Source organism: Nycticebus coucang, chromosome 12 (assembly GCF_027406575.1).
Source record: "Nycticebus coucang isolate mNycCou1 chromosome 12, mNycCou1.pri, whole genome shotgun sequence".
NCBI classification, from domain to species: Eukaryota; Metazoa; Chordata; class Mammalia; order Primates; family Lorisidae; genus Nycticebus; species Nycticebus coucang.
In genome coordinates, this window is record NC_069791.1 from 109,227,697 (window position 1) to 109,253,334 (window position 25,638).

General features: G+C 47.0%; 1 protein-coding gene across 3 annotated transcripts in view; it reads left to right on the forward strand.

The window, feature by feature from the left end:
- SNX29 (sorting nexin 29) overlaps positions 1-25,638 on the forward strand; it is a 640,705-nt gene that overhangs the window by 17,517 nt on the left and 597,550 nt on the right. For all 3 annotated transcript variants that reach the window (XM_053556354.1, XM_053556355.1, XM_053556356.1), the window contains exons 2-3: positions 8,762-8,823; positions 11,265-11,317. In XM_053556354.1, coding sequence (XP_053412329.1) covers positions 8,762-8,823; positions 11,265-11,317 — 115 coding nt within the window. The remainder of the gene's footprint in view (positions 1-8,761; positions 8,824-11,264; positions 11,318-25,638) is intronic.

The window sequence follows — 25,638 nt, forward strand, 5'->3', positions numbered from 1 at the left end:
GCCACTTGGGAATCATAGAAGTGAACCCCACTAGAGTCTAGCTTCAGCAACTGTTGCATTCCTTCTGTGCAGGGATTCTGTGAGGCTCTTTCCCATCCCGGAGAGGGCTCAGAGTCCAGGGTGGGGGCAGGGAGCTAGTTTACATTCCCTGTAATCCTTTCTATGGTAGGGATTATGCCAGGGTGTGTTGGTCTGAAGGGCCACAGGACCACAGTGTGGAGAGTAGTTGTGCCACAAAGGACTCCCAGCAGGGAAGTTTCTATTTGAGCCCGTCATCAGGAGGTTGTTTTTTCTTTGGTGGCACTTGGGCAAGGGAGCCCTTTTTCTGTGTTGAAATTGAGCCATACAGGGGTTTACCTGGTCTTGTGGAGGTTGGAAGGTTCGAGTTTTCGGGTAAAATGTTGGGTCTGTCATCTCCAAGCTGTCCCTTGGGCAAAGGATCAATGTCTTCAAGCCTCAGTTCCTTTATCTTTTTCAGTGGGGCTGCCAGCACCCACCTTCCAGGTAGATGTGAAGGCTAAATGTGTGTCTCATTATGGTAAATTGGTGGCAGATCTGGCCCCAGGTGTGTTGTATTTGGTTCACACAGAGTCAGCTGGAACACTGCTCTAACAAGAGTATAATTAGGTGCCAACTAATTGACACAAAAATCTGGATTTCCAGCTTCTCATGAAAAAATCAGGGGTGGAGCATTGCTGGTGTTGCTGTGAGGAACTGTCAGCCAGAGCTGAGTAGCTGCTGCCCACCTAGGCACCTGCCCTGCTCTGGCACTGTCCACCTGGCCTGCCCACCCTGCTCGTTTCCATGCTCCGCCTGACCCAGTGGGCATCGTGGGGGTCCATCTTGGCCTTGCACATGTCTCTGGCATATATTGGACAGTCCTCTCGGCCCTCCTCCTCCTTTCCTTCTCCTTTCTTTCTGTGTCTGTTTGGAATGGTAGTGGAGTTTGGGGAAGTTAATGTCAACATCAACACTGAACTCATCACTGGGCCAGTAGTGCCAAGCACACAGATGCCTGCAGTGTAACTGACTATGAGTTCTGCAGTGACAGCTTATCCCCTGTAAGGTGTGTGGTCTTGGTTAGAGGTGGGAGAAGATGGGAACATGATTAAGATGTGGGCATGGCCTCCAGTCTGCTGGGGAACTCTAACATGTACCAGTGTAATTGCATGGTGGCAGTAAGGTCTGCAAACACAGACACTATTGTTTTAATTTTTACCCCTGCTTCCTTCCATCATTACTTCTGCTAGGGCAGTGGTCCGTTAAATCCAGCCCAGAGGCTGTTCATTAACACATTGTCTAGGGCTACTTTCACATGGTGGTGGTAGAGCAGTCGTGACAGCAACCCTCTGGCCTACAAAGCCTAAAATATGACTATGTGGCTCTTTACAAAAAGAGTTTCCTGACTCCCATCCTAGGCTTGCTAAAAGTAGAGGTTTATTCCTCAAAAATCAGAAACACCAATCATCTGAGACAACCCACCGCAGATGGGTATGCACGGCTTACGAAGGCTACGTTCATTGCAGTGTTTTGCGGGGCACGTTGATGGATCACATAGTATCGTTGTGCCTGTGATATCAGTAAGTCCTTCATTGTGTATTGACCTGTGCTTCCAGATGTTCTGGCCACTGTGTAGGTCATTCAGTGCAGGGTGAAGGAGATCTATGCTAGGGAACAGGAGTCAGGGGAGGGGTGGCTGTCACAGAGGGTTTGGCAGGGCTCATGAAGAAAGAGCCATGCGGGACAGGGCAGTGGGAAAATGGGGCAGCATCTGGAGGGGCATATGGAAATGCCTGGGTTTTATTAAGTTTGGGGGAGACATGACATTCTTGTATGCTTTAGGAATTGTATAGTGAGAAGGAAAAACTGATGATCTGGGAAGAAGGGACAATCGCTGGAGCATGTTTTTTTTTTTTTTTTTTTTTGAGACAAAGACTCCTTATGTCACCTGGGTAGAGTGCCATGGTGTCACAGCTCACAACAACCTCAAACTCTTGGGCTCAAGTGATCCTCTTGCCTCAGTCTCCCGATTAGCTGGGACTACAGGCGCCTGACACATGCCTGGCTAGTTTTTCTATTTTTAGTAGAAAAACTCTTGCTCTTGCTCTTGCTCAGGCTGGTATTGAACTCCTGAGCTAAAGAGATCCACCCACCTTGACCTCCAAGAGTGCTAGGATTGCAGGCATGAGCCCCTGAGCCTAGTCTGGAGGCTGTTCTTGAGCAGGTGAGGAGATGGGATTTAGAGCACAAGTGGAGGTTCAAGTTATTTAGTCTTTTGGTACCTCAGTTTCATCATCTGTGAAATGGGAGTCATACTATAGGGCTATTTCTCGACCGTGGCACCGTGGGCTTGGTACTTCTTGTTTGTCAGGGGCGTCCTGTGTACTGTGAATGTTTAGTAGCCCCTGGCCTCTTTTCCACTGGGCACCCTCCCAGTTGTACCCAGAAATTTCTCCTGACATTGCTGAATGTCCCCTATGGTGGCAGAGATTACCCTGGTGAATTGTTTATCTACACTCGCTCCTGGGAAGTAAGGCTTACAAGGATGCCTCCCTGGACTCCCCCGACTTGAGTGTGTCTGTCAGGGGAAGAGTGTGGCTGATACAGATGTTAGGGACCTCCTCACACCAAATAGACATGCTCCTCATATAATCAGAAAGAGAAGTGAGTGGGGAGTAGCCTTCCTAGTGTGTGATTCAATGTGGGGACTGGGTACTCTCTGGAATTGTCTTGTTTCACCCTTGGGGGAATGCTACTGTCATTGTTCCTTTGGTTTAGAAAGTTATTTTGGCCAGTATTTATGTAAAAAAAAAAAAAAATATATATATATATATAAACATCACATAAAATGAACCATTATTTTAGTGAGCAGTTCAATGGCATTAGTGCATTTGCGTTGTGCAACCGCTAGTTCTATCTACTGCCAAAACATTTTCATCCCGGAAAGGAATCCTGTATCCAGAAGCAGTTCCCAAGTCCATAGAGATAATGCAGACAGGTGGTTACCAGGAGCTGGAGCGGGGGGGTGAGGTGGGGGGACGAGTAACACCTATCTGCGTTATCTCTAGGGATCTACTGATTCTGGTCTTCATTTTTGAAAGCACAGCTCACATTCTGGCATTTTCAATGGGGCGTGATGGAAGGAGCACTTGCCTTCCAGAGTCAGGGGACCAGGGGCTCAGGGCTGCACCTGCTCCGCTGTGTGACCTTGAGCAGAACTCGTTGTGCACAGTGGGAACTCAGAGAACTCAGCCTTTTTTTTCTTTTCTCCCTCATGCCAGACAGAGTTCTAGTGCCCGATATCCACTTGCTCAGTTAATGGTCCTAAGACAGCGGTTCTCAACCTGTGGGTTGCGACCCCTTTTAACCATGAAAATACATTGCACTGCAGCATTAGGAAGGTTGAGAACCACTGTCCTCAGAGGTAGCTTCTCTGGTAAGGAGCCTGAAGCAGAGGGGTTAAGTATCTTGCCAATGACGAGTGGCTGGTAGAGCAGGATTGATTCCAAATGGCTGTTCCATTCTTACCTCCTGCTCTCTCTCTTCAGGAGGCTCTTGTAACTTGAGTGGAGACTCCAAGTGAAAGGCTAGAGGTTTGTGGTAAACATTGAAGTAGGACCTGAGGATTCCAAACATTAAAGACAAAGACATCGGGGGACTGGGCTCTGCTGTCCCTGGCTGGTGACATGGCCAGGCATTCAGTCTTCACATACATGTGTGGCTTCTGAGTTAGAGAGTAAGGAGATCATGGAATTTTTCAGGCAGGTTTGTGAAGGCAGGTCTTCTGTGCGGTGCTTTTACATTTTCTCTTTTCACTATGATCGTGATCTAACAAGAAATTATAAGGAGGTCTGTTCTGGCTCACCTTGTTAACTGTGTTGGATGGGAGCTGCCCCTGGAGAAGGGAGGAAGCAGGAAGGCTGGAGTTGGGTTACTCCTGAATTTGTAGTGGGCTGAAGTGGGCTTGTTGCAGAAGTCAAGGGTGAGCAGAATTTAGCAGAAGGCAGAGCCAGGAGCAGTGGACTTGGAACTGAATCCACCTACCACTGTTGCCTATGGATTTAGTCTTGGGTAAAGGTCTTTTCCTCTCTGGGCCTGAGGTCTTGCTAATGAATGGAGCCACCTTCCTTCCTTGTCAAGGATTAAGTAAGTCAGCTGTTTAATGACTTAGCTCAAGTAAGTCCCAGCAAGGGACTCAGTTGGGGGGCATCAACTCTGTGTGCCTGACTAGGTGTGTACAGCCTCTGAAGCTGGTGGATTCTTTTGGGTGCTGGTGGGGATGCTGTATCCCTGTGCTTGGCTGGGCACGTGCAGCCTCTGAAGCTGGTGGATTCTTCTGGGTGCTGGTGGGGATGCTGTATCCCTGTGCCTGGCTGGGCGCGTGCAGCCTCTGAAGCTGGTGGATTCCTCTGGGTGCTGGTGGGGATGCTGTATCCCTGTGCCTGACTGGGTGCGTGCAGCCTCTGAAGCTGGTGGATTCCTCTGGGTGCTGGTGGGGATGCTGTATCCCTGTGCCTGACTGGGCGCGTGCAGCCTCTGAAGCTGGTGGATTCCTCTGGGTGCTGGTGGGGATGCTGTATCCCTGTGCCTGGCTGGGCGCGTGCAGCCTCTGAAGCTGGTGGATTCCTCTGGGTGCTGGTGGGGATGCTGTATCCCTGTGCCTGGCTGGGCGCGTGCAGCCTCTGAAACTGGTGGATTCTTCTGGGTGCTGGTGAGGATGCTGTATCCCTGTGCCTGACTGGGTGCGTGCAGCCTCTGAAGCTGGTGGATTCTTCTGGGTGCTGGTGGGGATTGCTGTATTCCCCACTTTGTCCCTGGGAGAAGGTAAGAAAGACACCGAGAGCACTGATTGCTCTGCCTGCCTCTCTGCAGAGTTCCCTCATTTGCAGATACAGAGCTAGGAGGGCATGATCTCACACAGAAACCGGTGCCCAGACAAGGGAAGTGACTGTCCCTCTCACGTGGCTAGCAAGCAGCCCAGCAGGTGGAAAAGTCAAGCCTTGTGATTTCCCCTCAGTGTTCCTTTCACTATTTCTCATGGCCAGAGGACTCTTTGGGCACCTTGGGCAGTTGGTAAGTGGTCTTGAGGTTACCTGTTCTCCCTGCAGCCTGGGAGACTCTTCTCTCAAACCCTGTTCAGGGGCAAGATGGCCACAGGTGACCCTTCTGAGGCCAAGATTGTCTTAAGTACTTCTGGGCTGTGGAGAGAGATAACAGTCAGGGAGCTTCAGTTTGTGGGTTGAGACCTGCAATACCTCAGGTTTTTTTTTTTTGAGACAGAGTATCACTATGTCACCCTTGGTAGAGTGCAACCTCAAACTCTTGGAGTTAAGCGATTCTCTTGCCTCAGCCTCCCAAGTAGCTGGGACTACAGGTACTCGCCATAATGCCTGGCTATTCTTTTTGTTGCAGTTGTCATTGTTGTTTAGTTGGCCTGGGCTGGATTTGAACTTGCCAACCTCAGTGCATGTGGCTGGCACTGTAACCACTGTGCTATGGGCACCAAGCCTCAGGTTGTTTTTATATAGAGAGCATTCTTTTCCCTCATCATGAAAAGAGGCTTTGCAGAGTAAGGCAGAGGAGGCTGCTGACTTCTCATCTAGAAGAAGCAGTGGAGCAAAATACATAAAAATACCTTTGGTCATGGTACGTTCCAGGAAGAGCTGGTGCTGATCCCTCAGGAGCTAGCAGTGTCAGGTCACCTAGGAGTGTGTGAGAAATAGTGTCTCAGGTCTTGCCCTCAACATTTTGAATCAGAACCTGCCTTTTAACAAGATCCCCAGGAGATCTCTGTGCACATTAAAGTTTGAGAAGCACTGCATTAAAAAAAGATCAGTGGTGAGATGATGGAACTTTTTATTTTCTTTGTATGCTTTTTTTTTTCTGGAAATAAAAGCATATTTTATTTTATTTTTTCACCTGAATTACTTTGATGATGAGAAAAATAGCAAAGGCATTTCCAGAGGAGAAACCTTGTTAAGTTTCCTGTTGGCGCTGTCCAAGGGCAAGTGGACTTTTTGGGTCTAGTGCTTGAAAAAAGGAAGAAAGCAAACCTGACTTTTCTATTTTGGAGTTAGATTAGGAAAGAGCAGAAACCATACCTCTGGATAAAGAGTAGGGTTTATTGATAGACACATGTGGAAGGCGGTGGGCAGGTGGGATCTGTAACTATCCTGAATCACATTCTTGAGACAGCCTTCTGTCTGGTGGGAATGGTGGATAGGCTATCCTTTATTGAAACGTCTTCCAGAAAAAGTAATAATGGCAGCTGTTGAGGAGTTGGTGTTTTACTGTGTTTGAGTCTCAGTATCTGTTAACTGGTTTTATTGCCAGATCCTTCTTGTCATGGTTTTAACATGAGCTTTAGAGAACAAGGGTCTTGAGTTAGGATCACAGTTCTACCAATTAGTATTAAAATTTGAACAGAATCCAAACCCTTGTTAGTGGTCCACAAGATCGTGACTGGCCTCTGCCTGCCTGTCTGTTCTTCCCTTCCCCCTTTTTGCTTATTTCTTTCTTTATTTTTTAATAGAGACAGAGTCTCACTTTGTCCCCCTTGGTAGAGTGCCATGGCGTCACAGCTCACAGCAACCACCAACTCCTGGCGCTGGGACTACAGGTGCCTGCCACAATGTCTATTTTTTGGTTGCAGTTTGGTCGGGGCTGGGTTTGAACCCACCACCCTCGGTATATGGGGCCGGCACCTCCCGTTCCCCCCCTTACCCCCCCCCCCCCCCGTTTGCTTCTTGTTCACTGCGGACTTCCTTCTAGTCCTGGAAGACTAGAGCCACACTTGTCCTGCCACTTAGCCCCTCCCCTGGTTGTTTGCTTTTCCTGGAACGTTGGTCCTCCATAGCTGCTGCTCACGTCACTGTGTAGCCCTCGTTGGTCAGGTGGACTTGTTGCTTCCTCCCTGTCTTGTCACTCTGGTTCTTCTTCCTGGTATGACTCTCTAACACCATCTCATCGATTAGTTTACTAACACACCATGTGTTTCTTTCTCATAGAATTTTAGCTTCATGAGATGATGGCTTTTTTTTTTTTTTTTTTAAGTTTGAGACAGAGTCTCACTATGTTGCCCTTGGTAGAGTGGTGTGGCGTCATAGCTCACAGCAACCTCCAGCTCTTGGGCTTAATTAAGTGATTCTCTTGCCTCAGCCTGCCAAGTAGCTGGGACTACAGGTGCCTGCCACAGCGCCTGTCTAGAGATGATGGCTTCTTTATACCACTTACCTCCCTCCTTTTTTATACCACTCACACAGGAGAAGTTGAGTAAATCTTGAGTGCATCAGTGCACCCAAGCACTTAGCTCTTCTGGGCCTCAGTCTCCCCGTCTGTGGTATGTAGGCCTGTAGGTGGTTATGAAGATGAGAGATGACACATCAGAGTGCTTAACTGCTGGCATGCAGGAAGTGCCCAGCACGTGGTGGCCTCTGTTTTTGGCCGACTGGCCCTGGCTTGATGAGGAGGAATCATGGTTTCTGAGATTGTGCCCTGGTGCTGCCCTCACAGAGTTGCTCAAGAGAAAAGCAGCTTGATGGCAGTTCAGTGCCTGTGGTGTGAACATCTGCCCTTGTAACTTTGAATTTGAGTATCCTTTGAAATGACTGTGCTTTGTGTCTGGTGCATCATACTTGGAGATAACAGAGCTCATCTGTCGATTGGAGTCATTGGGCCTCTTGTGGAGCATCAGCTGTAGCTCTGACAACTATCTGCCTGGCACTTTGAAGTGCCCTTGTCCCAGACCTTCACTGGGATTCAGCTGGGAATGCTTTTGGTTGCAAGTAACAGTCCAACATATAGTGGTTGGACGAATAACAAAGAGGGTTAATTGTTTTGCAAGGATTAGGTTGTTTCTAGTCTTGGGTTAGCAACTCAGTGAAATCAGGGCTGCTATCTTGCAATGCTCTGTGCCTTTCCCTCAGGCATCCAGCATCACAGTGGCAAGGTGCTCTCTGGCTCCACTCATCGTGTTTGCGATTAAGGATGTAGGAAGGAATGGTGCCCTTCGCAGCTCTTCTTTCTATCAAAAAGATACAAGGGGCGGCACCTGTGGCTCAAGGAGTAGGGCGCCGGTCCCATATGCCAGAGGTGGCGGGTTCAAACCCAGCCCCGGCCAAAAAAAAAAAACAAAAAAAAAAAAAAAAAAAAAAAAAGATACAAATGCCCCAGAAATCTCCTGATGCACTTCTGCTTTCTTATCGGCCACGCTCCTTAAGGTCAGCCTCAGCTGCTGAGAAAGGAAGTGATTAGTTTTTTCAGCTTGTGCTGCTGAAGGTGGTGTGGGAACGGGATGTTGGAGGTGATGTGGGATCAGCTGACAGGCGGTGCCTGCCGCTCTGGCAAACATATACATTTTGCTTTAGACTGCTGTCTGTTAGCTGGGGCAGTTGTGCTTCCCAAGGGCCACTTGGCAATATCTGGAGACATTTTTGTTGTCACAACTCAGGTGTGTGTGTGTTAATGGCATTAGTGGGTAGTGCCAAGGTTGAGAAACCCTTAGTTTTACCATTCTAGGCCCATTCTTCAAATTGGGAAAAATTGTTTTACCTGTTTTCCTGCGACGCAGTAACAGGCAAATGGTCAAACTTCATTGTAATGATATAGATTATTAGTACCTAGTCATCCCATTGATTTTGTTAATGATCACTAGCACTGATCCTAGCTGAGGACAGCAACTCAATGTGCCTGAATGTACCATGATGTCAGAAGTCTTTGTAGAAGGCTAACATCAGTAGAATTAATTCTCGTTGCATTTCAGGATCACAGAACAATGACAAAAGACAATTTCTGCTGGAGCGACTGCTGGATGCAGTGAAACAGGTAAGGGGAAAGCAGATGTTTGCCTTTTGGGTTGAGTAATAGTGTTGATAATTAATGTGGAAGTCATTTCTTCCCTTTTATGTCCACAGACTTACTCCCACTTTGTATCTGGGAATAGTGAAGCTACATGACATTTTTCCCAGGAAATGACAGAGCAGGGGATATGGTTAGAGTTGAGATGGAGGAGTTCCTGTACTTGAGTTTCCAAAACCCTCCGGAGGACCCCATCCTTCAGTGGTGCCCCTTCAAGAAGGGTTCGATGTGGGTTTCAAAGTCTCATTTCTTTCTTTTTTTTTTTTTTGTAGAGACAGAGTTTCACTTTATTGCCCTCAGTAGAGTGCTGTGGCATCACACAGCTCACGCAACCTCCAACTCCTGGGCTTAGGCGATTCTCCTGCCTCAGCCTCCCGAGTAGCTGGGACTACAGGCGCCCGCCACAATGCCCGGCTATTTTTTTTTGTTGTTGCAGTTTGGCCGGGGCTGGGTTTGAACCCGCCACCCTCGGCATATGGGGCCGGCGCCCTGCTCACTGAGCCACAGGCGCCGCCCCAAAGTCTCATTTCTAAGCAGTTGCACTTTAGGGCAATTCTGAGGGGTGTAGAGCCGGTGGTTTGGAGTTAGGACCTGTGAGCGCAAGAAGAGGAGCAAGGCCATGCCCAGGATCCTCTGCTGCTGCTGCCAGCAGCTGTGTGGCCCCTGTAGGTGGCCTTTGCTGTGATCAGGTGATGTTTCTGATGCCTGTCTATGACTGAGCTCGAAAGCAAGTGTGGACCCAAGACTGGACTCCGTTTGCTTGCCTGTGTGTGCGAAGATGCACACTGCTGTCAGCTGCTGTCCACCACACGTTCCCTGTGTGCCAGGCTCTGCTACGTGGTTCACATTAACCCTTCCAACCACCCGGTGAGATAGTTCTTGCAGCTAGTTTTATTTTACAGATAAAGAAACTGATTCTCGGAGAGATCCAGTAACTTGTTCAAGGCATCATAGTAAGTGGCAGAGCTAGGAATTCTAGCAACTCACTTTTTGGAAGGGGCAGTGGGCATTATAATTATATGTATATAATTATAATAAAGGGAGGTAAGTACTTTAATATGGGTGTGTGTTAAGTGTTGAAGTGAGCCCAGAGAATTTAGCATCTACCCAAGTCTCAAAAGGACATAGGTTTTGGGCTTAGACATCACTGAGTTTAATACCAGCTTCATCTCTTCAGCTGTGTGTGCTGGAGCAACTTATGTACCCTCTCTGAGCATCCTTCTTCTCTGCCGTCAGGTCACCTATCTCCATGGGGCTGCTGAGGGAACTGGATTGTTAAAGTAGGTAAAGGGTCTGGGAAGAGCCTGGCCCATAGTAAATCTGGAGCCCATGTTTTTAGTTTGTTTTTTCCTTGCTCCCAGAAATGGAAAATATAACAAGAAGATGAGGAGGCAAGTTCAACCACTTTAAATATAGCAATTTAAGAGAAATAAATTGGAGCTTATGCCCAGAGCATCCGCTGTTATTATACAGGGTGGCCATAAAGTTTGTGTACAATTTAAAATAGTGTGCAATTTAAAATTGCATGCGAACTTTATGGCCACCTTGTATTATTATTTTTTGGGGGGAGGTTAAAGTGTTGTATATGTCTTTCAAAAGTAACCTTTATTGCTATATAATTTACATGTAATAAAATATACCATTAAGTGTACAGTTTAATGTGTTTCAACAAATGTGTCGTTTTTATCACACATACACAGAGTATTTTCAATAATATGTTTAGGAATCTTCCAAGCTTGTTACCCACAGCAGAGATTCTATACTTTTCACGGAGAATAGTGGATAGTGGTGATGATTACATACCATTGTGAACTGAATTTTACACCTACAAATGGTTAACATGGAAAACTTTATGTTATTCGACATTTTACCACAATTTTGAACAAAGGGAATAGTTTGGTTTGGTTCTTACTCACCCTGAGTAAATTATCATTCAGCAGAGCCACATGACTTGTTGGAAACGTGACTTACGCTGTTGTAATTTTATACCCAGTCATAACAACTTTGGGGCTCTGTCAATGGGAACCATCATCACAGACCTGTGAAAGTTTTCATTACTGCCTGTTAAGAGCTCTGTGTTATAGACAGTTGGCTGCTGACAGAGAGCAGCAGCTTCCTAGATCCCGTGCAGATGGATGGCTGTGTGCATGTGATTCCTGTCAGCGCTGTTTTCCCACAGGGTTCACTCTGTACAGGAGAGAGATAAGGGTTTGCTTTAAGTGGCAGCTTGAAGGCTGGGGTGTGCACCTTCTGAAGTCTCGTGCTGATACCCAGGGCACAGGGATGTGCTGATTCTGGAGTTTCTGGCCCCATGTGCTCCCCCTGACCCTGCAGGGCCTCTGGGCTGTTTTGTGATGGTTTGTGTTCTATCTCAGCAGCTGATCTCAGCAGTTTCTTTTTCTGTACAGTGCCAGATCCGCTTTGGAGGGAGAAAGGAGATCGCCTCAGATTCTGACAGCAGGTAAATATGTCACTTCCAAACCCTTTTACCATCAACACTAAAAGGTGGTAAAAGATGGCCAGCTGCTATGTTCCGCCTGTGTAGCCAAGAAGTGCAGTCATTAAATCTGGGTCACTGTGGGTCATCTGTGCAGTTACTACTTGTCTAAAACATTTTCAGTTTTCCATAATTCTCCTTCTAGGAATCTATTCTTAGGGAACTACTTGAAATACCTTTCTGTGTAAAGTTATTTTCATGTGAATTTATAATTATGAAAACTTGGAAACCTAAATGACCAATAATTAGGAAATGGTTAATAAAGTATGGTCCCTCGGTGGGCTGGAATGATGTATAGCCATTATTATTCTTTATTTTTATTTATTTTTTTGAGACAGAGTCTCACTTTGTTGCCCTCGGTATATATAGTGCCTTGGCATCACACCTCACAGTGACCTCCAACTCTTGGGTTCAGGTGATCCTCCTGCCTCAGCCTCCTGAGTAGCTGGGACTATAAGTGTTTGCCCCAATGCCTGGCTAGTTTTTCTATTTTTAGTAGAGATGGGGTCTTGCTTTTGCTCAGGCTGGTCTTGAACTTCTGAGCTCAAGTAATGTACCCAGCTCAGTCTCCCACAATTCTAGGATTACAGGTGCGAGCCACTGCACCTGACCCAGATGTATAGCTATTAAAAATGATATTTATATAGGTTTGTTTTCAACAGGAAAAAATATATGTAGTAATTAAAAATTATATGTATATAGTTAAAATGCATATGTTGTAAAAGTAAAAACAGTGGGATATAAAATTATATGGATGCAGGGTGGTCCTAGTTATGTTAAACAACAACTCTGGCAATAAAAACTCACCAAAACGTGAACAGAGGTAACACTGGGGTGTAAGAATATTGGGAATCTTTATGCTTCCTGGTATTTTTCATGTTTTTATTTATTTATTTATTTTTGTTTGTTTTTTTGTTTTTTATTTTTTTTGGTTGCAGTTTTTGGCCAGGGTTGGGTTTGAACCCACCACCTTTGGTATATGGGCCAGCGCCCTACTCGTTGAGCCACAGGTACCACCCTCATGTTTTTTTTTTTTTTTTTTTTTATTGTTGGGGATTCATTGAGGGTACAATAAGCCAGGTTACACTGATTGCAATTGTTAGGTAAAGTCCCTCTTGCAATCATGTCTTGCCCCCATAAAGTGTGACACACACCAAGGCCCCACCCCCCTCCCTCCATCCCTCTTTCTGCTTCCTCCCCCATAACCTTAACTCATGTTTGTTTTTAAACAAGAACTTTATTATTTATTTATTTAGACAGTGTCCTACTTTGTCTCCAGGCTAGAGTGCTGTGGCATCAGCCCAGCTCATAGCAACCTCAAACTTCTGGGCTCAACTGATCCTGCTGCCTCAGCCTCTCATGTTGCTGGGACTACAGGCATCTACCACCACACCCAGCTAATTTCCCTGTTTTTTGTATAGATAGGGTCTCACTCTTGCTTAGACTGGTCTTGAACTCCTGAGCTCAAGGGATACTCCTGCCTGGCTTCCCAGAGTGCCAGGATTACAGGCATAAGCCACCTCACCCAGCCATTTTTCATGTTTTTACTGTAATCATATGTTCCTTTTGTGATTAATAGAAAGAAAGAAGTCCTGGGCAGCGCCTGTGGCTCAGTTGGTAAGGCACCAACCCCATATACCGAGGGTGGTGGGTTCAAACCCGGCTCTGGCTGAACTGCAACAAAAAAATAGCCGGGCGTTGTGGTGGGCACCTGTAGTCCCAGCTACTTGGGAGGCTGAGGCAAGAGAATCACCTAAGTCCAAGAGCTGTGAGCTGTGTGATGCCACGGCACTGTACCGAGGGCCATAAAGTGAGACTCTGTACAAAAAAAAAAAAAAAAAAAAAAATTCTCCTTCCCTTAAAAAAAAAAAAAAAAGAAGTCCTAAAAATTGCCGTGATGTTCATGACCCAGGCAAAGGTGATAGAATTGCATAAGCTTATAACATCGAGTGGAAGGAGACGCACTGGTGTTGGCAAAGGTAAGAGACACACAGGCACCCAGTCCCTGCTGGACACACTTTGTGACACGGTCAGAGCTGACTGGCGCTCCCAGCCTGCAGAGCTGCAGCGATGATGGACTTAGCATTCATCTCATCCCAGAAACTGTCCTTGTTCCCATGGAGTCGGTCATTCCCTTTTCTGCCTTTTCATACCCATATTCTTCTCTCAAACTTTGACAGCCATGAGCAAAGCACGTAGAGCTACACTGAAGAGCTACAGGGATTATTTGAAACTGGTGCAGATTTAAAACGACGCCCGTTACCCTTCCTCCTTAGCTTAGTTTTCCTCCGTACCACTTATCACCACCTAACAGAACCATGCATTATGCTTTTTATTCTGTCTGTTATCTGTCTCCAGTACTATAATGTCAGCTCTGTGCAGGCAGGATGCTTTGCTGTGTTGTTTACTGATATATCTTTAGTGCCTAGAAGCAGCTAGAAGGTGCTAAGTAAGGATTTGTTATCTGGGTAAGTGTGTGCATTATGTTGTACTGTTCAAAGTGTTTAAATATCTGTGCCACGATGAGGCTTGAAGCTTTGAGGGTAGAAGAGCTGCTTCATCATTTTTTTACTTCTTAGTGTTTTACATAAGTGTTTTGTGCCTGTTACTCATTAGAATCTCAGTATGTGTTTGTGATACTCAGTCAGTAGACTGATACAGCAATTCAGTTCTTCCTAAGGGCCTGTTATGGGGCCTGGCTTTGTTTAGTAAGCACAGGGTTTCTTATCTGGGGTTCACTTCCATCAGAATTACCTGGACTTATTAATTAATAGTGCAGACCTGAAATCCCCTCCTAGATCTACTGAGTGACAGTGTGTGTGTGTGTGTGTGTGTATGGATCAGGGGGCTTGCTTGGGTATTTGCATCTTCAAAAAGCTCCCCTGCTGCTTCTGGTGGACACCAAGGCTTCCAGTCCAGCCATTGATTGCTTCAGGGCCTGGGATGCAGAGATAATTAAGAAGGTCTTGCCCTCTGTTGTGTTGTGTGTGTGGGTTTGTAGTGTATATAGTGTGCACATGGGTATGGATCCATGACTTCTTTCCTTTATCACTCTTCTTCATAATTGTGCTGTCCATTTCTTAGGAGAGGCAGTCCTACTCTGAAAACTAAATTAATGTGTTCTTAATTCAGATACAGGTTGAGTATCCTCAGTCCTCAATCTGAAAATTGAAATGCTCCAAAATCCTACACTGTTTTTTTTTGAGACAGAGCCTCAAGCTCTCACCCTGGGTAGAGTGCTGTGGCATCACAGCTCACAGCAACCTCAAACTCCTGGGCTCAAGCAATTCTCTCTGCCTCTGCCTCCCAAGTAGCTGGGACTGTAGGTGCCCGCCACAACACCCGGCTATTTTTTGGATGCAGCCGTGGTTGTTTGGTGGGCCCAGGCTGGGTTCGAACCCACCAGCTCAGGTGTAAGTGGCTGGCAACTTAGCTGCTTGAGCCATAGGCACCAAGCCAAAATCCAATACTTTTTGAGTGCTAACATGATACACAAAGGAACATTTCAGATTTTAGATTTCTGTATTAGCAATGCTCAACCAATACGTATGTAAGACAAATGGTACAAAATCCAAAAAAATCCAAAATCTGAAACACTTCTGGTCCCAACCATTTTTAGTAAAGGGATATTCAAACTCTTTAACAGGATTACTATAACTTTTATCATATAAAATGTTACATTTTTACAGTAGAATTTAAATAGTTAACTCCTCCCATGAGGACCATTGTCTGTGTCTGAAAGGGGTTTGTGGGTTGTCAGTCATGCTAGTTACTGTTAGTTGAGTCCTCCTGTGAGGACCGTTGTCTGTGTCTATAAGGGGTGTGTGGGTTGATGTCAGTCATGCTAGTTACTGTTAGTTAACTCCTTCTGTGAGGACCGTTGTCTGTGTCTTTGAGGGGTGTGTGGGTTGATGTCAGTCATGCTAGTTACTGTTAGTTGAGTCCTCCCATGAGGACCGTTGTCTGTGTCTGTGAGGGGTGTGTGGGTTGACATCAGTCATGCTAGTTACTGTTAGTTGAGTCCTCCCGTGAGGACCGTTGTCTGTGTCTGTGAGGGGCATGTCGGTTGATGTCAGTCATGCTAGTTACTGTTAGTTAACTCCTTCTGTGAGGACCGTTGTCTGTGTCTGTGAGGGGTCTGTGGGTTGACATCAGTCATGCTAGTTACTGTTAGTTGAGTCCTCCCGTGAGGACTGTTGTCTGTGTCTGTGAGGGGCGTGTCGGTTGATGTCAGTCATGCTAGTTACTGTTAGTTAACTCCTTCTGTGAGGACCGTTGTCTGTGTCTGTGAGGGGCGTGTCGGTTGATGTCAGTCATGCTAGTTACTGTTAGTTAACTCCTTCTGTGAGGACCGTTGTCTGTGTCTGTGAGGGGCGTGTCGGTTGATGTCAGTCATGCTAGTTACTGTTAGTTAACTCCTTCTGTGAGGACCGTTGTCTGTGTCTGTGAGGGGTGTGTGGGTTGACGTCAGTCATGCTAGTTACTGTTAGTTAGCTCCTTCTGTGAGGACCGTTGTCTGTGTCTGTGAGGGGCATGTCGGTTGATGTCAGTCATGCTAGTTACTGTTAGTTAACTCCTTCTGTGAGGACCGTTGTCTGTGTCTGTGAGGGGTGTGTGGGTTGACATCAGTCATGCTAGTTACTATTAGTTAACTCCTTCTGTGAGGACCATTGTCTGTGTCTGTGAGGGGTGTGTGGGTTGACATCAGTCATGCTAGTTACTGTTAGTTGAGTCCTCCCGTGAGGACCGTTGTCTGTGTCTGTGAGGGGTGTGTGGGTTGATGTCAGTCATGCTAGTTACTGTTAGTTAACTCCTTCTGTGAGGACCGTTGTCTGTGTCTGTGAGGGGTGTGTGGGTTGATGTCAGTCATGCTAGTTACTGTTAGTTAACTCCTTCTGTGAGGACCGTTGTCTGTGTCTGTGAGGGGTGTGTGGGTTGATGTCAGTCATGCTAGTTACTGTTAGTTAACTCCTTCTGTGAGGACCGTTGTCTGTGTCTGTGAGGGGTGTGTGGGTTGATGTCAGTCATGCTAGTTACTGTTAGTTAACTCCTTCTGTGAGGACCGTTGTCTGTGTCTTTGAGGGGTGTGTGGGTTGATGTCAGTCATGCTAGTTACTGTTAGTTGAGTCCTCCCATGAGGACCGTTGTCTGTGTCTGTGAGGGGTGTGTGGGTTGACATCAGTCATGCTAGTTACTGTTAGTTGAGTCCTCCCGTGAGGACCGTTGTCTGTGTCTGTGAGGGGCATGTCGGTTGATGTCAGTCATGCTAGTTACTGTTAGTTAACTCCTTCTGTGAGGACCGTTGTCTGTGTTTGTGAGGGGCGTGTCGGTTGATGTCAGTCGTGCTAGTTACTGTTAGTTAACTCCTTCTGTGAGGACCGTTGTCTGTGTCTGTGAGGGGCGTGTCGGTTGATGTCAGTCATGCTAGTTACTGTTAGTTAACTCCTTCTGTGAGGACCGTTGTCTGTGTCTGTGAGGGGTGTGTGGGTTGATGTCAGTCATGCTAGTTACTGTTAGTTGAGTCCTCCCGTGAGGACCGTTGTCTGTGTCTGTGAGGGGTGTGTGGGTTGACATCAGTCATGCTAGTTACTATTAGTTAACTCCTTCTGTGAGGACCATTGTCTGTGTCTGTGAGGGGTGTGTGGGTTGACATCAGTCATACTAGTTACTGTTAGTTGAGTCCTCCCGTGAGGACCGTTGTCTGTGTCTGTGAGGGGTGTGTGGGTTGATGTCAGTCATGCTAGTTACTGTTAGTTAACTCCTTCTGTGAGGACCATTGTCTGTGTCTGTGAGGGGTGTGTGGGTTGATGTCAGTCATGCTAGTTACTGTTAGTTAACTCCTTCTGTGAGGACCATTGTCTGTGTCTGTGAGGGGTGTGTCGGTTGATGTCAGTCATGCTAGTTACTGTTAGTTAACTCCTTCTGTGAGGACCATTGTCTGTGTCTGTAAGGGGTGTGTGGGTTAATGTCAGTCATGCTAGTTACTGTTTGTTCTGCTTTAGGCACTTTTTCTGTAGATGCTGGTTTTTCTTCAGAACAAGTAGCAGTGTGATTCTTTCTTTACTGATGAGAAAAGAGGAACTCACAGAGCAGCCTAGGTGAGATATCTCAAAATGTTACAGCTGGAAGATGGATCCTAGTTTCTTGGGTTATATAATATTTAGTGATTAAATTGGTTTTTTTTTTTAGAAAAATATTTTTTCCCATCTTGTGATTCTTTCTTGATATTAGAGTCTTGGTCTCAGCTTTGAAATGTATTTGGGTAAAGGTGGCACCAGCTTCATGTCCTGCTTCCATGGCACTGAGAGAAGTTTGCAGGGTGGGGACCCCCTCTACCTCTGCCTCCCAGAGCCTCCCCTGTAGCTTCCCTTTGCTCTTGGGAGAAAACCCCACACCCTTAACATGGCCTGGAGGCCTCACAGGACTTCCCCTGCTCTCTGCTCCAGCCTCCTGGCCTTTCTTGACTTTTCACTATTGTTTTCAGGGAAATCTTTAGATTCCTGACACTTCCAACCTCCTTCCCCCAACCATCCAGTCCTGGACCTGCTATTCTGATTCCACAAACTTCTGTGAAGGGATGGGTTTATCCTTCGGCTGGGCTGTGCTGACCCCTGCTCCGCACTGTTATAGTCTATACATCTGTACGAAATTACATCTTTGTATTACGGGTTAATTACACCCGTCTGTTCAACTAGATGACAAGCTGGGATCAAGCCTGTTTTGCCCATACTTATCTCCACGGCATCTGACACATAGTAAATGCTCAATAAATATTTATTGGATCATTGTTTGTTCAACAGTGAGATATTGAATGCCTACTTGGTGTCAGGCTCTGTGCTGAAGATTGGGGCTTTCCAAATATTTCAGACACATTTCTACTTCTCAGTGGCTTTCCAGTCACTGGGGAGGACAATCCGGGAGGCAGTGACTATAGGATGGGAAGCTAGGGGCTGTCGATACACCTTGGGAAGGCTGGAGTGACATGTATGGGCTTTCAAGGCCTGGCTTGGAATCGTGGCCCTTCCCCTCTCCAGCTGGTCTACTTAACCTCCCTCGTCCTAAGTATTAGGTCTACCTTGGCAGTTATGTGTGAAAATGCCAGACATGCAGACATGTAGGGATGTTGGTTTCATCCCCTTTCAGAGGAGTAAAGTCAGGCTGGGGATAGTCATCACTCAGCTGTGACACCTGCTTGTGGCTTCAGATAATAGATTGCAAATATAGAGTGGAAGGCAGATGTGAATTTGTGAGCCTTGAAGATGTTTGCTTTTGCTCTCAGAGGAGCCACTGAAGTTGGAAGAATTCTTTCCATATAACTCTGAGCACAGGTCTTGATCCCATCTGGACTTAGAGCTTCTTTTGTGTGTCTCTTCCCACATCAAGTCTTCTTCAGGAATCTATGAATCAGCATCTACTAAGAAATAATTGATGGAGGGGATTTGTCTAGTAATCCCCCTTAGAAGGCCAAGTGCTATCTTTGAATGCTGTTTAAAATTTACTGTCTTAAGAGATGTTATGAGCAGGACTGTAAATATCAGCTTGTGGTTGCAGCAAGAGAGTCCAGCTGTTTGGAGAGATCACTGGTAGGGACCTTTGAAAGGATGATACACTGTGGTGTTTACCAGGGCTCTTTGGTAATAAGCGACAGAAATCTACTCTAGCTGAGGAGGTTGTGAGCTCAGAGAACTGATGGCAGGCCATATTTGGAAATGAAGGAATTGGGGTAGCTTTGGAAAGCTTCTAAGCTGAAAGAGGGAGCTCTAGCAGTGGCCTCTTAGCGGGAATGGTGGCCCATCTAAGGCTCTGCTGCTGGAGTAAACACCAGCTGCACTCTGACTCTTGTTCTGCTCAAGATTGACATTCCAGGAAGGAAGCATGTGGCTGGCCAAGGTAATCACTTGTCCAACTCTTGGCCATTAGCAGAAGGATTTGCCTAAAGCAGGGGTTCTCACCTGTGGGTCACAACCCCTTTTTAACAATGAAAATACATTGCAGCATTAGGAAGGTTGAGAACCACTGACCTAGAGGAACTTACTGGGACACCTTTGGCTTCTGTAGTGAAAAGATGTCTACTTGGGTTCACCATCTTACAAGACTAGCTAGTGAGGGAGAAGTCAACCCTTACAGCAAAATCTGGGTATTATTACAAAGGTGGTAGCCAGAATGCCAACCATTGTTTGCTGTAGCTGCTGTATTATAATAATAACATTTTCTAATAATATAGTCTCACAAGCAACATGAGGAGGGAGAGTTGACCTGAGAGGAAACAGAGGGAAATAAAGAAAATAAAGCTATGAGTGAGATAAAGACAGAGAGAGGCAAGGAAGGCAGGACAGGAGACAGAGATAGGATGGGAGATAGGACAGGGCAGGAGAGGACAGGGCAGAGATAGGATGGGAGACAGGACAGGACAGGAGACAGAGATAGGATGGGAGACTGAGATAGGATGGGAGACAGGACAGGGCAGGAGAGAGAGATAGGAAGGGAGACAGGACAGGGCAGGAGACTGAGATAGGATGGGAGGACAGGGCAGGAGAGAGAGATAGGAAGGGAGACAGGACAGGGCAGGAGACTGAGATAGGATGGGAGACAGGACAGGGCAGGAGACAGAGATAGGATGGGAGATAGGACAGGACAGGATGGGAGACAGGACAGGGCAGGACAGGGCAGGAGACAGAGATAGGACGGGAGACAGGACAGGACAGGAGACTGAGATAGGATGGGAGACAGGACAGGACAGGAGACTGAGATAGGACGGGAGACAGGACAGGACAGGAGACTGAGATAGGATGGGAGACAGGACAGGGCAGGAGACTGAGATAGGAAGGGAGACAGGACAGGGCAGGAGACTGAGATAGGATGGGAGAGAGGACAGGGCAGGAGACTGAGATAGGATGGGAGACAGGACAGGGCAGGAGACTGAGATAGGATGGGAGACAGGACAGGGCAGGAGACTGAGATAGGATGGGAGAGAGGACAGGGCAGGAGACTGAGATAGGATGGGAGACAGGACAGGGCAGGAGACTGAGATAGGATGGGAGACAGGACAGGGCAGGAGACTGAGATAGGATGGGAGAGAGGACAGGGCAGGAGACTGAGATAGGATGGGAGACAGGACAGGGCAGGAGACTGAGATAGGATGGGAGACAGGACAGGGCAGGAGACTGAGATAGGATGGGAGACAGGACAGGGCAGGAGACTGAGATAGGATGGGAGAGAGGACAGGGCAGGAGACTGAGATAGGATGGGAGACAGGACAGGGCAGGAGACTGAGATAGGATGGGAGACAGGACAGGGCAGGAGACTGAGATAGGATGGGAGAGAGGACAGGGCAGGAGACTGAGATAGGATGGGAGACAGGACAGGGCAGGAGACTGAGATAGGATGGGAGAGAGGACAGGGCAGGAGACTGAGATAGGATGGGAGAGAGGACAGGGCAGGAGACTGAGATAGGATGGGAGACAGGACAGGGCAGGAGACTGAGATAGGATGGGAGACAGGACAGGGCAGGAGACTGAGATAGGATGGGAGACAGGACAGGGCAGGAGACTGAGATAGGATGGGAGAGAGGACAGGGCAGGAGACTGAGATAGGATGGGAGACAGGACAGGGCAGGAGACTGAGATAGGATGGGAGAGAGGACAGGGCAGGAGACTGAGATAGGATGGGAGAGAGGACAGGGCAGGAGACTGAGATAGGATGGGAGACAGGACAGGGCAGGAGACTGAGATAGGATGGGAGACAGGACAGGGCAGGAGACTGAGATAGGATGGGAGACAGGACAGGGCAGGAGACTGAGATAGGATGGGCGACAGGACAGGGCAGGAGACTGAGATAGGATGGGAGACAGGACAGGGCAGGAGACTGAGATAGGATGGGAGACAGGACAGGGCAGGAGACTGAGATAGGAAGGGAGACAGGACAGGGCAGGAGACTGAGATAGGATGGGAGACAGGACAGGGCAGGAGACTGAGATAGGAAGGGAGACAGGACAGGGCAGGAGACAGAGTTAGGATGGGAGACAGGACAGGGCAGGACAGGGCAGGAGACAGAGATAGGAAGGGAGACAGGACAAGGCAGGAGACTGAGATAGGATGGGAGACAGGACAGGGCAGGAGACAGAGTTAGGATGGGAGACAGGACAGGGCAGGACAGGGCAGGAGACAGAGATAGGACGGGAGACAGGACAGGGCAGGAGACTGAGATAGGATGGGAGACAGGACAGGGCAGGAGACTGAGATAGGATGGGCGACAGGACAGGGCAGGAGACTGAGATAGGATGGGCGACAGGACAGGGCAGGAGACTGAGATAGGATGGGAGACAGGACAGGGCAGGAGACTGAGATAGGATGGGAGACAGGACAGGGCAGGAGACTGAGATAGGATGGGAGACAGGACAGGGCAGGAGACTGAGATAGGAAGGGAGACAGGACAGGGCAGGAGACTGAGATAGGATGGGAGACAGGACAGGGCAGGAGACTGAGATAGGAAGGGAGACAGGACAGGGCAGGAGAGAGAGATAGGAAGGGAGACAGGACAGGACAGGAGACAGATATAGGATGGCGTTGGGAGGACTGATGCAGCTGATGGCTCGGCCAGCACCTGACCGTGGAAACAGCTTTATTTATATAAAGCTTTAAGATACTGTATAAATAAGCACATGGGTAGAGCTCAACCTTACAGTGGAAAAACTGTGTGCTTGCTGATAACAAGGAAAGAGTGCATGGGCTGTGTGACTTCTGGCAGGTGGAAATAATGTTAAGGGAGAAGAGGTTGGGGGTGGCTTCCTTAGTGTTTCCGAGGCTGTGGGGGCCCTGCCAGCCACAGCCCACTCCTCACAATATAGCTGTGCAGTTTGAAAATGCTCTTGCCTAGGTCTTCAGTCTCATTTAATCCTTAACAATCTCTGTGGTGTGGGCAAACAAGAAGGGGACAATTTCCCTCCTTTTACAGGCATAAAAGTTTGGGGGCTGGTCGTTTATGCAGCCCTTATTGTCATCTCTGAAGTGTTGGTGCTAGGGGCACAGACTTAGGGTCAGTGGATCTCTGAATTTGTAGACAGTTGTTGCTCCGATGGGTTTGGAGCCCAGACTTCTAGTTCCTAGTGTGGTCTTCAGTCCCTGATACCGTGTCTCCTCTTTTTTCCCCAATGAGAGATTTGTATCACTGCCATAACTTAACATCATGTTATGTTTTAAATGTCATGATATTAAATTCCTTTCGATTGCCATATTGGCTAGGTTGTTCCACTTTCAATTCCTTTCCTGTCTCAATGATATGAGGGGGAGAGACTTGTTTTGGTATTAACCTGAAGTAAATGAAGTTGTAAATATTCGATCATTTTTGACCTACAAAAATGTTAACTTGTTCAAAATAGTGAATGTGTCTCTAATGCCTTTCCCCCTTTTTTTTTTTTATTATTGTTGGGGATTCATTGAGGGTACAATAAGCCAGGTTACACTGATTGCAATTGTTAGGCAAAGTCCCTCTTGCAATCATGTCTTGCCCCCATAAAGTGTGACACACACCAAGGCCCCACCCCCCTCTGCCTTCCTTTGGCCCTGGTAGGGATTCAGAGAATTTAATACTTTAATTGCATTTACTTTTAGGGGTACTCTGTGTTACATGATGCTAGTTTTCCACTTACAACAGCCATATAGTTGTTTTTTTTTTTTGACAGAGTTGGTAGGGTGCCGTGGTGTCACAGCTCATAGCAACCTCCACCTCTTGGGCTTAAGCTATTCTCTTGCCTCAGGCTCCTAAGTAGCTGGGACTACAGATGCCTGCCCCAACACCTGGCTATTTTTTGGTGCAGTTGTCGTTGTTTAGCTGGCATGGGCCAGGTTCGAACCTGCCAGCCTTGGTGTATGTGGCTGGCTCTGTAACCACTGTGCTACGTGTGCTGAGCCTTTTTTTGAGACAGTCTCACTCTGTTACCCTGGGTAGAGTGCTGTGGCATTATAGCTCACAGCATCCTCAAACTCTTGGGCTTGAGCAATCCTCTTGCCTCATCCTCCCAAGTAGCTGGGACTACAGGCACCTGTCACAATGCCCAAGCTAGTTTTTATATTTTGAATAGAGATGGGGTTTCTCTCTTACTCAGGCTGGTCTTGAACTCCCGAGCTCAAGTGGTCTGCCTGCCTCAGTTTCCCAGAGTGCTGGGATTATAGGCATGAGCCACGGGGCCCAGACTAGTTTTTCCTTTATTTATTTATTTATTTTAAAGACAGAGTCTCACTTTGTCGCCCTCAGTAGAGTGCTGGGGTGTCACAGCTCACAGCAACATCCAACTCTTGGGCTTAGCTGATTCTCTTGCCTCAGCATCCCAAGTAGCTGGGACTACAGGCACCCACCACAACGCCCAGATTTTTTTTGTGGCAGGGCTGGGTTTGAACCCATCACCCTTGGTGTATGGGGCCGGCACCCCACTCACTGAGCTACAGGCGCCACCCTAGTTTTTCCTTTTTAAAACAGTCATGTTTAAGTGAAAAAGTGAGTCAAGTTCAAGATAGGTAATAAAAGGTATGATGAAAGTTGTCAAGGTGTTGTGGACAACTAACATGTGGGCGAGAGGGTGCTAGCAGGACTGAAACTGCTGTTGGATTTGGGGGCCTGTGTGATATACAGCATTGCTCTGCCCAAATGAGAAATTTCAAGTGTGTGCAAGCATGCGTGTGTGTGTGTGTGCATGCATGTGTGCGTGTGTGTGCATGCGTGTGTGTGTGTGTGTGTGTGTGAGAGAGAGAGAGAGAATGTATTTGATCTTGTGAGGAGACTGACATGCTGGCAGCAGTCTTCCTGAGAGGCATAAAACAACACTTACAAGCAGGACTTGTTTTTCTCCTTTCAGTCTGTGTCCTTAGAAACCTTCTCAGGAGGAAGTGGTGGCATTTGCTGGGCTCGGAGAAGCATGTGTCTCCTCATCACTTTGTTAGTGTTTCCTGTTTTCCCTACCAACAAAGACTCATTCTTGTTCATTGGAATTACTGTATATTCTGTCAGTCAGACCAGCCTGGCAAGGAGCTTTAAGATATCATTTGAATATTTTGCCTGCAAGAAATAATAGACTAAGAACTCAGCAGGTCCTGGAAGTTCTCTCAAAGACTAGATTTGTTATTGTTCCTTAGAAGCATTTTCTTCCCATGTGGAATTACGGGACACAGTCTGGAAGTTTTGGGATAATAAACAATAATAAAAACTGAAGGGCAAAAGAATGAGCATGGGGTTTGGAGCTTGGAGTTTGAATCCAGGTTTTGCTGGTTCCAAGTCTTATGATTTGGGGTGAGTTTCTTCCATGTGTCTCAGTTTCCTCATCTGTACAGTAGAAGTAGAGCTAAAAATACTCACTTCATGAGGTTGTCAGTTCACATGCAGCCTGCAGAGCATTGCCTGGCAGAAGGTAAGTTTGCAAGAATTGTTAGCTGTTGGGCGGCGCCTGTGGCTCAGTGAGTAGGGCGCCGGCCCCATATACCGAGGGTGGTGGGTTCAAACCCGGCCCCGGCCAAACTGCAACCAAAAAAATAGCCGGGCGTTGTGGCGGGCGCCTGTAGTCCCAGCTACTTGGGAGGCTGAGGCAAGAGAATCGCTTAAGCCCAGGAGTTGGAGGTTGCTGTGAGCTGTGTGAGGCCACGGCACTCTACCGAGGGCCATAAAGTGAGACTCTGTCTCTACAAAAAAAAAAAAAAGAATTGTTAGCTGTTGTTAGTGTTATAATCTAATTATGATTAGATTATAATCATATATAAAGTGTCTTTTTTTTTCTTTCTTTCTTTCTTTCTTTCTTTCTTTCTTTCTTTCTTTCTTTCTTTCTTTCTTTCTTTCTTTATTTTTATTGTTGGGGATTCATTGAGGGTACAATAAGCCAGGTTACACTGACTGCAATTGTTAGGCAAAGTCCCTCTTGCAATCATGTCTTGCCCCCATAAAGTGTGACACACACCAAGGCCCCACCCTCCTCCCTCCATCCCTCTTTCTGTTCCCCCCCCATAACCATAATTGTCATTAATTGTCCTCATATCAAAATTGAGTACATAGGATTCATGCTTCTCCATTCTTGTGATGCTTTACTAAGAATAATGTCTTCCACGTCCATCCAGGTTAATACGAAGGATGTAAAGTCTCCATTTTTTTTAATGGCTGAATAGTATTCCATGGTATACATATACCACAGCTTGTTAATCCATTCCTGGGTTGGTGGGCATTTAGGCTGTTTCCACATTTTGGCGATTGTAAATTGAGCTGCAATAAACAGTCTAGTACAAGTGTCCTTATGATAAAAGGATTTT